The sequence below is a fragment of the Rana temporaria genome, chromosome 1 (genome assembly GCF_905171775.1).
Source record: "Rana temporaria chromosome 1, aRanTem1.1, whole genome shotgun sequence".
NCBI lineage: Eukaryota > Metazoa > Chordata > Amphibia > Anura > Ranidae > Rana > Rana temporaria.
The window spans coordinates 680,393,459-680,408,748 of NC_053489.1; the positions used below are offsets into that span (position 1 = coordinate 680,393,459).

The 15,290-nt window shown below is 41.3% G+C and overlaps 1 protein-coding gene across 1 annotated transcript; it reads right to left on the reverse strand.

Annotated features, from left to right (window-relative positions):
- Positions 1-553: 553 nt before the first annotated feature.
- LOC120945501 (serine/threonine-protein kinase SBK1-like) lies at positions 554-2,326 on the reverse strand. The gene is made up of 3 exons (XM_040359686.1): positions 2,162-2,326; positions 1,635-1,837; positions 554-1,357 (listed from the first exon to the last, which is right to left on the reverse strand). The coding sequence occupies exons 1-3, from the start codon at positions 2,322-2,324 to the stop codon at positions 554-556; spliced, it is 1,170 nt and encodes a 389-aa protein (XP_040215620.1). The 5' UTR covers positions 2,325-2,326.
- Positions 2,327-15,290: the final 12,964 nt, after the last annotated feature.

Below are 15,290 nucleotides of genomic sequence, written 5' to 3' on the forward strand. Positions count from 1 at the left end.
TACGTCCAGCCCCATTCACAGACGACTTACGCAAACGACGTAAAATTTAAAAAATTTGACGCGGGAACGACTTCCATACTTAACATTGGTACGCCGCATGTATGCCACCATATAGTAGGGGTAACTTTATGCCGGGAAAAGCCTAACGTAAACGGCGTATCTGTACTGCGTCGGCCGGGCGTACGTTCGTGAATTTGCGTATCTAGCTGATTTACATATTTCTAGGCGTAAATCGGCGTACACGCCCCTAGCGGCCAGCGTAAATATGCAGTTAAGATCCGATGGCGTAAGAGACTTACGCCGGTCGGATCTAATAGAAATCTATGCGTAACTGATTCTATGAATCAAGCGCATAGATACAACGGCTCAGACTCAGGGATACGATGGCGTATCTGGAGATACGCCGTCGTATCTCCTTCGTGAATCTGGGCCTTAGTGAAGAGTTGCTAGTGTGACATGACGCTAAAACATTGAATAGTGAATTGAGGAAGACACGTACCTCAGAAAGTTGGATGTATGTGATGTTCCTTTAGATGCTCCATCACTCACCAATTCATGTTCCTTCAATGTCTACCTCTGCACCAACATGTAAGGAAAATTCATCATCAAATATGATTACTGCCTCTTCCATGTTGTCCTTCTGTGGCTCTGGAGTCATCTCAGACTGAGATACAGATGAGTCTGTCGTCAAAAGGTAAGACAAAGATGGAATGGAAACACTACCCTGTGAGGTGTTCAAGCGGGAAGCCATGGATTGCTCAGATTGTACAGAACTGCTTTCCATTGGATCCTCATCTTCTTGTCCTGTGGCTACATCTGGGGTGTCTTCCTTCCAACATTCACTAACATATTTCAGGATTTCTGTAGCTTTACTTCTCTTCATATAGTCAATGGCCAAAAGATTGATAAACATCCTTCGTATTCCAGTGGGAATCTTTCTCCATGCTTCAGGAGGATTGTATATATGAAAATTGTTTTGCCAGTCAACAAAACGTTTAAATGCTTCATCATCAAGGGTGGCCACCGTCCATGGAAACTCCCCTGTGAGTAGGCAGTAGATGATGAAACCAAATGACCACACGTCCAGGCTGCCATCTACAACCAGTCCATCTGAGATGGTTATGTCACGCAATTCTGGGGCCATGTAGAATTTACTGCCACACCTGGAGGTTATCACTGTTCCTTTGACCTTAGCAAGGCCAAAGTCTGTGATCTTGATGGAGTGGCAGTCCTTGTCGAACACCAAAATGTTTTCTGGCTTCAAATCCATATGAACAAGTCCTTTTTCTGACATGAATTCGAGAGCATTGGAGATCTGTACAGCACACCTTTTAACAGCATCTTCTGGAATTCCCACCTAGGAAAAACAAGAAATCAAAATACAAAATAGATGTTAAATACTGTAGGGTAGAAGGGAAATTCACAATCAGTTAAAGTATATGTATGGCTGTATTTATTTTTTATTTTTTTAGTTTTGGGGTTGGATTCTATTTCTGTATGTGTTCCCCAAAAGAGATTCTCTTTCGCTAAATGTCCCGGCGATGGTAAAGTGATGGGAAATTCAAACTATTTGTTATAACATTTCTTTATCAAAACTTAAACATATGGGTATACTGAAACCTTAATGTACTTACATGTGGTAAAATCATGGAGCACAGATCACCAACAGGGGCCAGTTCTTGGACAAAGACGAAGTAATCTATGGTGGTGAAGGCGATGCCATAACATCCGATGATGTTGGGATGAGAAGAAAGTAAGTATGAAATACTGAACTCCTGAAGGAAAGACCGCTGGCTGATTCTGTTTTTATCCATGATCTTCAATGCCATTTTTTGACCTGAAAAATAAATGAAAAAAAACTTAGATTACAAAATTAGAAATTTATAGCTGGTAATTTTTTATGAAATATCTCAATCTTGGAGCAACCGATCTTAATAAAATATTTGAGAATGTATTATGCTTCATTTAAAGCTATATTTCAGCCTTACAAGCCGTACTGAAATCTCTAATGCCTGCTTGGTAGCTTTTTTCCCCCTACACACGGCTGGGTTTCCCAACAGGAAAACTGCCATGAGAGCAATGGTCGGGCAACCCGGCAGTATGTACGCTCCACCGCAGGTTGTAGATGATATTGAATTGTTAGTTATATTAATTTACTGACCTGTTATCCTGTGGTTTGCCGATAATACTCTTCCATAGCCTCCTTCTCCAAGTTCCTTCACCTTGAGGAAGTACTCCTGTAAGTCTACCTCCTGTAGACCTTTTGAATAGGAGGAGACCATTCTGTCCAGAACTCCTTCCACCTTATGAACAACGGAGGCCATAGTGTCCTGGAGAGGAAAAAAAAGAAAACTTCTTACAAAAAGAAAACAAATCTTTTAAGAGAAACTTTAGAAATGTGTAAAATATGAATACTACAGGGTATTACTAGCATTTATATACCTATAATTATGAAATGCTCAATAAAGCTCCCCTTATTAATGAATGTGACTCAGGAATAAGTTAAATGAGAGTTTGAACAGAACAACAGAAATGTATGGAGTACAGTTAAAAGGACTTGAATATAGAAATACGGCGATTCATATAGAAGACAATTATCAAGCAAATGTATAACTTTATCAATTACAATAGCAAATAGAAAAGCCAAGTCTTATAACAATAAATAGGTACCACAATATATCCAATAGTTATCAGTTCAGTCATGGGTGGGGGCTGTCTGGGTAACTGGGTGGTCAAAAGAGTAATTTTACCTCCAAGTGACATTTGGGAAGGAAATGTAATAAACTTTGGATAGCAGGTGGAAAGGTGTATCTGCTACCAGAAGAATTTTGGTAAATCTTATATTTCTGGCAGGTAATGCCATAAAAAGACCAAACATACCATAAGATGACCTACAAGAGATACTCTGCTTTTTTTTTTGTCGAACAGCTATCTCAACTTTCCAGTTTCCTTACATAAAGTCAGGAGGATGAACACAGAGCTCAGCCAAGTAAGACGTGTAAATTGAATCAGAACTATGACTAAGGAAACTTTTTATCGCATATAATGTATTACTAACAACTTTTTCATCAGGCTGATCATGGCAAGCCTCCAATGTCTATCCTGTCTTCTGTATACATTTTATTACATATTATCCTGTCCTGAACCTCCACTCAATGTCCCTTTCATCAGTTTTTCATATTTAGGTTTTATATATTTATTACATACACCTCATGAACCTCTGAAGAATTATTATCAGAATGTTCATTAAATAATAAAAATATACATTGATTGGTTAGATGAAAGTGACATTACCTTAATGTGGAGAGGATTCAGCGGTGATGAAGTTGGATTTGTTTCTCAAAGTATTAAGTTCTTCTGCAGATCAACACCAGACAAAGTCACCAAATCTCCAGCTAGGCTGTAATAGATGAGTGTTCAGGGATCTCTGAAAGTAGAGCTACTGATCAGAGAAGGGAGAGGTCCCCTTTATACAAGGGAGATGGGCGGGGAAGGCAGAGAATGAAGGCTTTCCATTGGCTGACTTCTCATGTAAATGATGTGTAAGTAACCTGCATTGTTCTTACTGATTTGCATATAAACAGGTTTTCTAGAGAATAGGTGATTGGGTTTCAGCATATTTAATCCTAATACTTTAAAAACTTTACTGAGGTTTGAAATTAAACTTTCCACCATATTTACTATGAAATTGAAAATTATTTGTTTTCTAATATTTATGTTTTACCGCATTGTATAATGAATAACTAATACAAGAGAGAGAACTAAGATTATCAAAACCAAAGGGCCCACAAAAAAATAGTTTAGAGACTTAAATACCAAAAAAACTGACCACTGCCATTCTAGCTTTGATAGAACATCAAATAAAATACTGTTATGAGAAGCACTGGTCTGTTTTTCTGGTGTCCCATCTCCACCTCCTTTGTGTTCTCCTCTGCTTAATATATAATTCCAGAATATTCACCTCCCACCAAATCTTAATTTGTTTTTCCATGAGATGTTTTAACTGTTTAAAAATGTTTTCTAAGTCTATCCCAGGTGTTCCTTGGTGGAAACTGGAAACTTCCTCTAAATCTACCACCCTTTTCTCCATATTACCAAATACTTCCATGGCAGCTAGTTATCATAACCCAAAAAGGTTATCAAAATGTTAAGATTAATAAAAATAACAGCGCCACAGAAAAATGTGTTTAGGGACTGAAATACTAAAAAACAGACCTCTGCCACCTTAGCTTTGATAGAACATCAAATAAAAAACACTTTTTCAAAAATAAGCAGCGCTGCTCATTTTTTAAACAAAACGGAAAACTAACCAGATAATTTATTGAGAAAAAAATAAAAAATATAACATTGGCTGTAGGTTCTTGTGGGTTTTTGCCTTTTGCCTATGTTTTATGCTGTCTAGTAAGATTGTACACAATGACTTTAGATTAATAAGGACTTATTGAAGATAAAAAAATGGAGTATAAAAATATCATCAGCATAAAAATAGTTTGCAGGGAGATTAAAGCACCTGTCAGGATAGGAATATTGGATCTGCCATGTCTGGGCTTATTTTAGAGATTCATCTCCAAACATCCTGATAATTTCTTCACTACTTGGTGAGTCTCTGACCTAGAACAATCCATGTGTATATCATATAATGGAAAATATCATACTGACATGATGTTCTGGGAAAACGAAAAACCAAGTATTGAGACAAGGATGCCAAATCTTAGTATTCTACATGAAAAAACAGGTTGTCCCCCTTTGGCCAAAACTAGTCATTCCTTAACTGCTGAACACTTAGTTCCAATAAGCAGAGAATTGATCTAGATGAAGATGAGCTTCTCTCAACCAGGGTTCCATTATTGCTAAGGGTTGCTTGACCAAGAAGAAAATTCTGTCTCATTGATAAGTTGCAACTGACACCAAGGATCTTTTTAGATTTAAAAAAAAAATTGAGAAAAGGATGTTTAGGCAGTCCTCCAGGGTATATATATATATATATATATAATCCGTTTATAGTGGAATTAAACATAAGTGTCGACAGGGCTCTTGCCATAATATACAAGTACACACCTCATTTTTGCATGTTATGACATACTTACCTCACATAATGTCTTTGTTTCCTCTAGTTGCCCCATTGCTACCTTCTCCCGGTCTTCTGATTTCGGTGTCCTCAGCTTTATTTATTGGATGGCCAGGTTTTACAGTATATAAATTTGAGTAGTTATGATTTAAGTAAAAAAAAAAAGCTTATGTATAAAATAAGGGAGTCACAATTGCTCATTCTACATGGAGAATTTGGTTCCATCTTTTTGATTTTTGTTTTACTTCATCTCATCTCATTATAGTTCCACCAGTCTGAACAGACTGTATAAAATCAATACACTTTCTATGTTACTTCCCTTTATGTCACCTGTTGTTCATCAGGGATGCCTACTGAATATCTGAAATGTGGCGAAAAATATAAAATAGCAACTATTTAACAATTTAGGAAAATGTAATAATACGACTGAGATTGTGTTATTTATTAAAAGTACACTTTGGTTTTCTTGGACAATGTCTATCTGTAGAAAATAGAGAGAATGTTCACACTCAGGACATAACTTATCATCTCATTAGGGATGGGCTTGTGAATTGATATGCTAAAGAGGATGTAGAATGCCTGGCTGAGGTGTGACTGCTGATACTGTTTTCATCACAATGACCATGTTTATTGAAGCCAACCTCCATTGTTGGGAAGAGCGGTGTCCTATTGTGGCTCTCAGGGAATACCAAATTTGCATCATTGTCTCAGTATTGGAACACACATAGGTGGGAACATTAGTAACCTGTACAAGAGTTGCCATCAAAAATAAAAAACAATAACACAACATTAGATTTTGTCATGGTATAAAGAAAGCCTCAACCTTAGTATTATAGGAAATCTCCCCAGGCACCTACTTTAGATTATTGGAAGTCTATTCCAATGGTCCCATTGTATACATTTACTTACGAATCTAGGGGTTGCCCACAAAAGTTCTCCAAGGTGTGGGATATTTGAACAGAGTCCAGGGATACTGTTGGGTCATCAGCAATGCCTCCACAACACGCACTGTTTTACTTCTGAATATCTCTCTTGATGTTTCAACTGTTTAAAATCGGTTTCCAAGTCTATCCGAGGTGTTCCTTGGTGGAACAGAAAACCTCCTCTAAATCTACCACCATTTTCTCCATATTCTCAAATACATTTACTTACGAATCTAGGGGTTGCCCACAAAAGTTCTCCAAGGTGTGGGATATTTGAACAGAGTCCAGGGATACTGTTGGGTCATCAGCAATGCCTCCACAATACGCACTGTTTTACTTCTGAATATCTCTCTTGATGTTTCAACTGTTTAAAATCGGTTTCCAAGTCTATCCGAGGTGTTCCTTGGTGGAACAGAAAACCTCCTCTAAATCTACCACCATTTTCTCCATATTCTCAAATACATCCATGGCAGTTAGTTATCATAACCCAAAAAGGTTATCAAAATGTAAAGATTAATAAAAATAACAGCGCCACATAAAAAATTGTTTAGGGACTTAAAAACCTCAAAACTGACCTCTACCACCCTAGCTTTGATAGAACATCAAATAAAAAATGCAGCTCTGCTCATTTTCTTAAAAAAAAAAAGGAAAACTATCCAGATAACTTATTGAGAAAGAAAAATGTAACATTGGCTGTAGATTCTTGTGTGTTTTTGCATTTTGCCTATGTTCTATGCCTTCTAGTAACATTGTACACAATGGCTTTAGATTAATAAGGACTTTTTGAAGATAAAAAAAATGCAGTATAAAAATATCATCAGCATAAACATTGTTTGCAGGAGGATTAAAATGACCTGTCAGGATAGGAATATTGGATCTGCCATGTCTGGGCTTATTTCCAGACATTCATCTCCAAACATCCTGATCATTTCTTTACTACTTGGTGAGTCTCTGACCTATACACCCATGTGTATATCATATAATGGAAAATATCATAGTGACATGATGTTCTGTTAAAACAACAAACCAAGAATGGAGACAAGGATACCAAATCTGTAGATTGTGCCTTCAAAAGTAAATACCTTTCAAAGCCGATGCTTCTGATTACTGTACAATAAAACTAGGTTGGCATTAATTATATAATCTATAACACAACACTTGGGGTTGCCATGGCATAAAAGTAATCCTTAACTTTAGTATTCTAAATGGAAAACCAGATTGTCCCCATTGGCCAAAATTAGTCATCCCTTAACTGCTGAACACTTAGTTCCAATAAGAAGAGAATTGATCTAGATCAGTGGTTCTCAACCTCACTAGTGCCTTGACCCCTTGATAAAATTTCCCATGTTGTGGGGACCCCCAACAGTAAAATAATTTTCGTAGCGTGGGTTGTCGGCACCCAAGGCAAGACAAGTAATTTGCGCCCCTAAACCACGGACATTTTCCCTGAGTCCCTTCCACTCATACAGTAAAACCCCTTATGGTACATTTTGGGATGTATCACTCTTTTTATGTCCTCCCTTCTTTCCCTTTTATCTCTCTCTATCCTCATTTCAGTTTTTTTCCCTATCCCTCTCTCTAGCTGTCTTTCTTGTTCTTTCTCTTATTCTTTGTTCCTCCTCCTCTTTTCCTCTCCCTTCCATGTATTCTCTATTTTTATTCCTTCTCTTACTCCTTGGTGGAGGGAATGGGATAAGTGGCAGTGCTGGTGGGAAGTTGGGATGAGTGGCAGTGCTGGTGGGGGGTGGGATCAGAGGCAGTACTGGGCTGAGTTCTGATCAGCCTACTTAGGTGCTCTTGATCAAGGTCACCTATGCCTTAATCAGGAGATAGGGTCTCCCCAGCCCCTCCCACTTCACATTTCTCACAAGTCAGCTGACCTCTAGTCTCTGCCCCCACCCATGCCATGAACTGAATGGGTGGCTGCGAAAAGGCTGAGTGGGCAGCCACAGGCTCCAAGGACAGCCCAGCTGGGCTGCTTCCACAAAAAGTCTGAAAGAGTGGTGCGGGCTTCAGGAACAACCCAGGATTCGGTGACCCCTGGCAAATTGCCATTCGACCCCTGAGGGTGTCCCGACCCCCAGGTTGAGAACCACTGATCTAGATGAAGATGAGCTTCTCTCAGCCAGGGATCCATTATTGCTAAGGGTTGCTTGACCAAGAAGCAAATTCTGTCTCATTGATAAGTTGCAGCTGACACCGAGGATCTTTTTAGATTTTTCAAAAGTTTGAGAAAGGGATGGTTTAGGCAGTCCTCCAGTGTATATATTTATATTTATAATCAGTTTATAGGGGAATTAAACATAAGTGTCAACAAGGATCTTGCCATAATGTGCAAGTATGCGCCTCATTTGTGCATGCTATGGCATACTTACATAGTGTCTTTGTTTCCTCTAGTTGCCCCATTGCTACCTTCTCCTGGTTTTCTGAGTTCAGAGTCCTCACCTTTATTTAGTGTCTAGCCAGGTTTTACAGTATATACATTTTATTAGTTATGCTTTATGTTAAAAAAAAATTATTATGAGTAAAAGAAGGGAGTCACAATTTCTCATTCTACATGGAGAATCTTTTTGATTTTTGTTTTACTTCACCTCATTATAGTTCCACCCGTCTGAACAGACTGTATAAAATCAATACACTTTCTATGTTACTTCCCTTTATGTCACCTGTTGTTCATTAGGGATGCCTACTGCATGGGGTTGGCCTTTTGAAAAGAAAAGCACCTGAATATCTGAAATGTGGTGAAAAATATAAAATAGCAACTATTTAACAATTTAGGTAAATGTAATAATATAAATGAGATTTGGATTTCATAGACAATGTCTATCTGTAGAATATAAAGAGAATGTTCACACCCAGGACATAACTTATCATCTCATTGATATTGAATTGATATGCTAAAGAGGAGGTAGAATACCGGGCTGAGGTGTGACTGCTGATACTGTTTCCATCACAATGACCATGTTTATGGAAGCCAACCTCCATTGTTGGGAAGAGTGGTGTCCTATTGTGGCTCTCAGGGAATACCAAATTTGCATCCTTGTCTCAGTATTGGAACACACATAGGTGGGAACATTAGTAACCTGTACAAGAGTTGCCATAATTAAACAAATACAAAACAATAACACAACACTAGATTTTGTCATGGTATAAAGAAAGCCTTAACCTTAGTTTTATAGGAAATCTCCCCAGGCACCTACTTTAGATTATCGGAAGTCTATTGTTAACAAAATGGTCCCATTGTATACATTTACTTACGAATCTAGGGGTTGCCCACACAAGTTCTCCAAGGTGTGGGATGTTTGCAACTCGGCATGCAATCTCTGTATAATATGAGTAAGTGCTGGAACATACTTACATCATACATGGCAAGCCGATAGAGAATACTAAAGACTCTAGGGATACTGTTGGGTCAACAGCAACGCCTCCATAATATGCACTATTTTACTTCTGAATATCTCTCTTCCAAGTCCTGTGCAATGAGGAAAGTCCTCAGATGTCTACTTCACACTCTCCAGCTACCACAAAAAAAGTCATCTTAAGCCTTGGTTACCAATACTATGTTTATTAGGTTATAACTAGGGTTGAGCGAACCCGAACTGTAAAGTTCGGGTTCGGTACAGACTTTGGATTTTTCCCGAACCCGGACCCGATCCCAAATAATTGGAAAAGTTTGGGTCCGGGATCGGAGTTCGGGAAAAAAAAATGCGTGGAGGTCCCCGCAAATTCCCTTTAGGTCTGGTATGGATATTAAGGGGAACCCTGCCGTCAATTTAAAAAACAAATGACGTGCGGTTTCCCCTAAATATCCATAACCAGACCCTACAGGTCTGGTATGGATATTAAGGGGAACCCCGCCGTCAATTTAAAATAAAAATGACGTGCGGTTCCCCCTAAATATCCATAACCAGACCCGTTATCCGAGCACGTTGACCTGGCCGGTTGCAGAAAAGAGGGGGGGGCAGAGTGCGGCCCCCCCTCTCCTGATCCGCACCAGTCCACATGCCCTCAACATGGGGAGGATGTCCCCATGTTGATGGGGACAAGGGTCTCATCCCCACAACCCTTGCCCGGTGGTTGTGGGGGTATGCGGGCGGGAGGCTTATCAGAATCTGGAAGACCCCTTTAACAAAGGGGACCCCCAGATCCTGACCCCCCCTGTGTGAAATGATAATGGGGTACACTGTACCCCTACCATTTCACGAAGGAAGTGTAAAGTCTTGTAAAAAAAACACACACACCGTAGAATAAAGTCCTTCATTAATAAAAAAAAATAAATTAAAAAACTCCAGCGGTGATAATCCACTCGTTCCCGGCTTCCTGCTTCAACGTTGTCCTGATCCTGCGAAGGCTGCGGGTGATCTCCAGTGATGAGAAGATCCTGCGACGGCCGGGTGATCTCCGCTCCAGCGATGAGAAGATCCATCCGGAGCTCAGCATCGCCGACCTCCTCATCGCTGGACACAGCCCAGCGAATGACGCGCTGTAGCTGTGACATTACTTATCTAGAGGAGGCAGGGCCACCCGTCACATGACCCCGCACCCTCTGACGTGCCCTCTGCTACGTCATTGGGGAAGCCCAGGAAGAGGGAAGACTATGGGCTTCCCCAGTTACCATTTCACACAGGGGGGGTCAGGATCTGGGGGTCCCCTTTGTTAAAGAGGTCTTCCAGATTCTGATAAGCCTCCCGCCCGCATACCCCCACAACCACCGGGCAAGGGTTGTGGGGATGAGACCCTTGTCCCCATCAACATGGGGACATCCTCCCCATGTTGAGGGCATGTGGCCTGGTGCGGTTCAAGAGAGGGGGGGCCGCACTCTGTCCCCCCTCTTTTCTGCGGCCGGCCAGGTCAACGTGCTCGGATAACGGGTCTGGTTATGGATATTTAGGGGGAACCGCACGTCATTTTTTTTAAATTGACGGCGGGGTTCCCCTTAATATCCATACCAGATCTAAAGGGTATGGTTATTGAATTTGCGGGGACCTCCGCGCATTTTTTTTCTAAAAGTCCGTGTCCCATTGACTACAATGGAGTTCGGAGTTTGGGTTCGGGTTCCCGAACCCGAACGTTTTTTTTTAAGTTCGGGTTCGGACCCGAACCCGAACATCCAGGTGTCCGCTCAACTCTATCCACAACGTTTTCCAAATGTGCAGTGCTCAGAACTAGCTCAGAAAGTGCTTCATTCCCCACGTGCCCAGTCTCACCAGCCTCTTACCTCTAAGAGGCATAAAATAAGCCTTATGTGAATTTCCAATGGCAGCTCCTCTTTCCCTCCAAATGCAGCAGCGTTGCAGATCAACTTCTCTCCACAAAGGCAGCGCTTAGCCAGTGTACAAGTCCCTCTTCATTTGAATCAATGACTCCCCATAAGGCACATATGGAAGGAATAACGCTCACAATAGTGTAAACACGTCAGCATAATTTTAATATAGACATAGTAAACACTCACATTTCAGTTAAGGATCTTAAACATCAGACATCAAACACAGTAGTATCTCCACTCCGGGCCGAGAGCGGAGACAACGTCACCAACAGCTCACTTCCCTCACGCGTATCGTGGCTGTGCACGCCACTTAATCATAGGGTATGATAAATTAGTAACCTGTGCAAATGTTGCCATAAAAAGAAAAAATTCTTCCCGCCGAGCATATGCATATATTCGTCCTCGGCTTTAGGGGTTATACCGGGATGATGCCTGCAGCTGTGCCATTTTTTAGAGCCAGCGATCAGCTTTACAAGGATAACAACCAATGTGGTTAAAAGCCGCTCGGTTGTTATCCCGGAGGAATGGGAGGGGACATCCTCCCTCCTGCCGCTCTTACCGGGCCTCCCATCCCACTGGGAGACCCAATCCCCGATGCACCACTTCAGGTGCCTAGAGACAGACTCTCAAAAAGCCATAAACAGCTTGGTTCCAGTCTTCTCTCTGTAAACACAGAAGCGATGTCACAACGTCACTTTCCGGTTTACTCGGCCGTCAATGGTGCCGGATTAAAAAAAAATGCAGTATTCAGAATTTTTTTATAAAAAAAACACTATTTAAAAATATAAAAATAAATAAGAAATAACAAACGTTTTTTTTAAAGCGCCCATGTCCCTGCGAGCTTGCGCAGCAAAGAAAACGCATACGGAAGTCGCGCCCGCATATGTAAACAGTGTTCAAATCACACATGTGAGGTATCATCGTGATCGCTTTAGGCCCCCCTGTCAATTGAATGTCTGGACCTACTTCCTGTTCAGCCAGGAGAAGAAGCAACATCTGTTAGGCCAGGAGGAGAAGCCCCAGCTCATCCCTCAGCTGGAACGAGAAGCAGCAGTCCTACCGCTCATCCTCCATCCTCGTCATCTCCTAAGGTAAAGCCGCCTTCCCATCTGTCTCCCCCAGGGGGTTGTGGCGGCTGTATGAGTGAGTGAGCGGGGGGAGGTTTGTTTGCTGCCCCCCAAAATATTGAGCACCAATCACCACTGGCTCCAGTGTGAGGGATTCCCTATGAACACTAACTTTTCAAGAAATTTTCTTTCCTTCCACCCATGATGACTGGTGAAAGTAGCAAAGAAAGAAACACAAAATGTAAACAAAAACCAACAACCACAACTTAATTTTTGATTTTTTACTCTACTCTGGGGAGGTGATCAGGATCCCTGGTTCTTCACATCCACGGTGTCCTGTGATGGTTATGAGAGACAACCGCAGCCTGGGCTCCCACCAGGCCACAGCTTTAACGCGTTTCACTCTGACCCTCAGAGCTTAGTCATGGCAACTAGAGTCACAGAGACACCAGATAAGCAGGTAATAACAATTTTCATTCTTTGAAACTCGGGGTGATCTGGAGGGGGAGCTCCTTCTAATGCAAAAATAATAGAGAAAAGACACAGTACAAGACCTTCGTAATGTAAAACATCAAATCCAGAAAATGTAGTAAGCTCTGAGATGACTCCGTATTACTAAGAGCGCACACAGTGAGTAAGGAAAGTGACACTTCCCACCCGTTAGCTCGAGGTATCACCACACAACGGAAGGCAAAAGAATGTTAAATCACTTTCACTTTCAATGCAAAATATTTACACTTTCACACCTGCAAATCATGTGGTGTTTCTTTATTTTTGTCCAACCCCTGTATGTCCACCATAATGGAAGCCTCATAAAATTTGTCCAGATGCTGATTAAGACCTGAACAATGGTCAGTACTTTTATCATCCAACACACAGGAATGAAGAGAAAGAACCTGTAGCCATAGAACATCTCCATTCTTTTTCTGTGCCCTTCCTTTCTTTCTGGCCAAAATCTTTGTGACTAAGTAGTGATAAGATATCTACATAATCACTCCACCACATTTACTCTTTAACACCAACTATTATGCTGCGTACAGACGTTCGGAAACTCCGTCAACAAAACCGTGGATTTTTTTTCCGGCGGATGTTGGCTCAAACATGTCTTGCATACACACGGTTGCACAAATGTTGTCGGAAATTCTAAACGCCAAGAACGCGATCACATATAACACGTACAATGGCACTAGAAAAGGGAAGTCCATTACCAGTCGTGTTAGTAGAAGTTTGGTGACAGACACTTTCAGCCTTGTGCTTTTCAGTCTGTAACAGCGTGAGGAATGTGCTATCTCTATTATGAATTTTGTGCATCAGAATTGTCCACACATGATCGGAATTTACGAGAACGGATTTGGTTGTCGAAAAACTTTGAGAACAAGCTCTCAAATTTTTGTTGTCGGAAATTCCGACAGCAAATGTCCGATGGAACCTACACACGGTCGGAATTTTTGACAAAAAGCTCCCATCAAATATTTGTTGTTGTAAATTCCGAGCGTATGTACGCGGAATTAGATGAAACCCCAATACAGAAATGTCACCATTTAATGCTTATCTGTAACTACTTTCTCCCAGCCCTGTGAAAAGTAAAAAAAATGAAATTTACCAAACGTTTTCAGGTCCTAATCCCCATTGACCACGCTCTTGTTTTTGCAAATGAGACACTGAGTAAATTTTTTAACAAAAAGGGATTGGGGGGGGACAAAAAAAAATACAATCTAGTGTGGGGGGGGGGATGGGCCTGTAAGGAGGGTTCGATTTGGTGGGCCAAGGTTAGAGAAAGTTAAGAAGGAAGAAGAGGATGAAGCAATGTTGAATGTGCTAAGGACGATCATGGGCAATAGAAGGAGTAGGGAGTGAGGAGGTTGCAGAGCTGAGTTTGGAAGGATAGGAGTGTGAGTGAGTGAAAAATGTATATAGCACAACACATGCAAACTGAATCGCCTCGGGGCGCTTGGTATCCATTTCCTCCTACACGTTGCCTTCAGAATAGGCGGGTTTTGAGTTTTCTTCTGAAGGCCTCGGGATTCACTTCCGCTTGGATGCTGGTTTGGTAAAGCGTTCCACAGTCTAGGTCCTTGGACTGCAAATCTTCATTCTCCGTTGGACTTGTATCTGGCCTTGGGTATCTGGAGTAGATTTTGGTTGGTAGAACTGAGAACGCGATTGGGGTTGTGACCTTTTAATTTGTCACGTAAATATTGGGGCGCACTTCCTTGAACACACTTATGCGTCAGACAAAGTGCCTTAAATGTTATTCTGTCTTTTAATGGCAGCCAATGAAGAGATCTAAGGGAGGGGAGATTGATTCCCAGGGTTTTTTTCCTGTTACAAGTCGTGCCGCCGTATTCTGGACGACTTGTAGACGATCAATTTGGTACTTTGGGAGTCCGAGGTAAAGGGCGTTTGCATAGTCGAGTTCACCATGACTGCTATGTCTTCTTTTGGGATAAAAGGAATGTGTATACGTAGCAGGTGCAGCAAATGGTGGGATCCGCTGACTACTGAGCTTATTTGTGCATCCATTGTCATTTTGGAGTCAAAAGTGACTCCGAGACTTTTGACTTTGGTGCTGGGGGTGATAGTTTGTCCCAAAATGGGTGGGGTGTCCATGTTGTCACGGCAGGTCTCTTTTGGTTGGCGTGGAACAGAAGGAGTTCTGTTTTTGAGCCATTGATTTTAAGGTAACTCTCTGTCATCCAATTTTCTATCAGAGCAAGGCATTTCTCTAGTCCGAGTTAATGATCCTTTTTGTTGCTGATGCGAAAGTAGAGTTGGGTGTCATCCACGTAGGAATGGTAGAGTAAGTTCTGGTTACTGATGATTTCCAGGAGAGGGCAGAGATAGATATTGAATAGTACGGGCGTCAAGGGAGACCCCTGAGGGACTCTGCATTACTGAACAAGACCACTGGCACATATTGTGGTGCAAAAACAAATGACTTAGTGAAGAGTTGCTAGTGTGACATG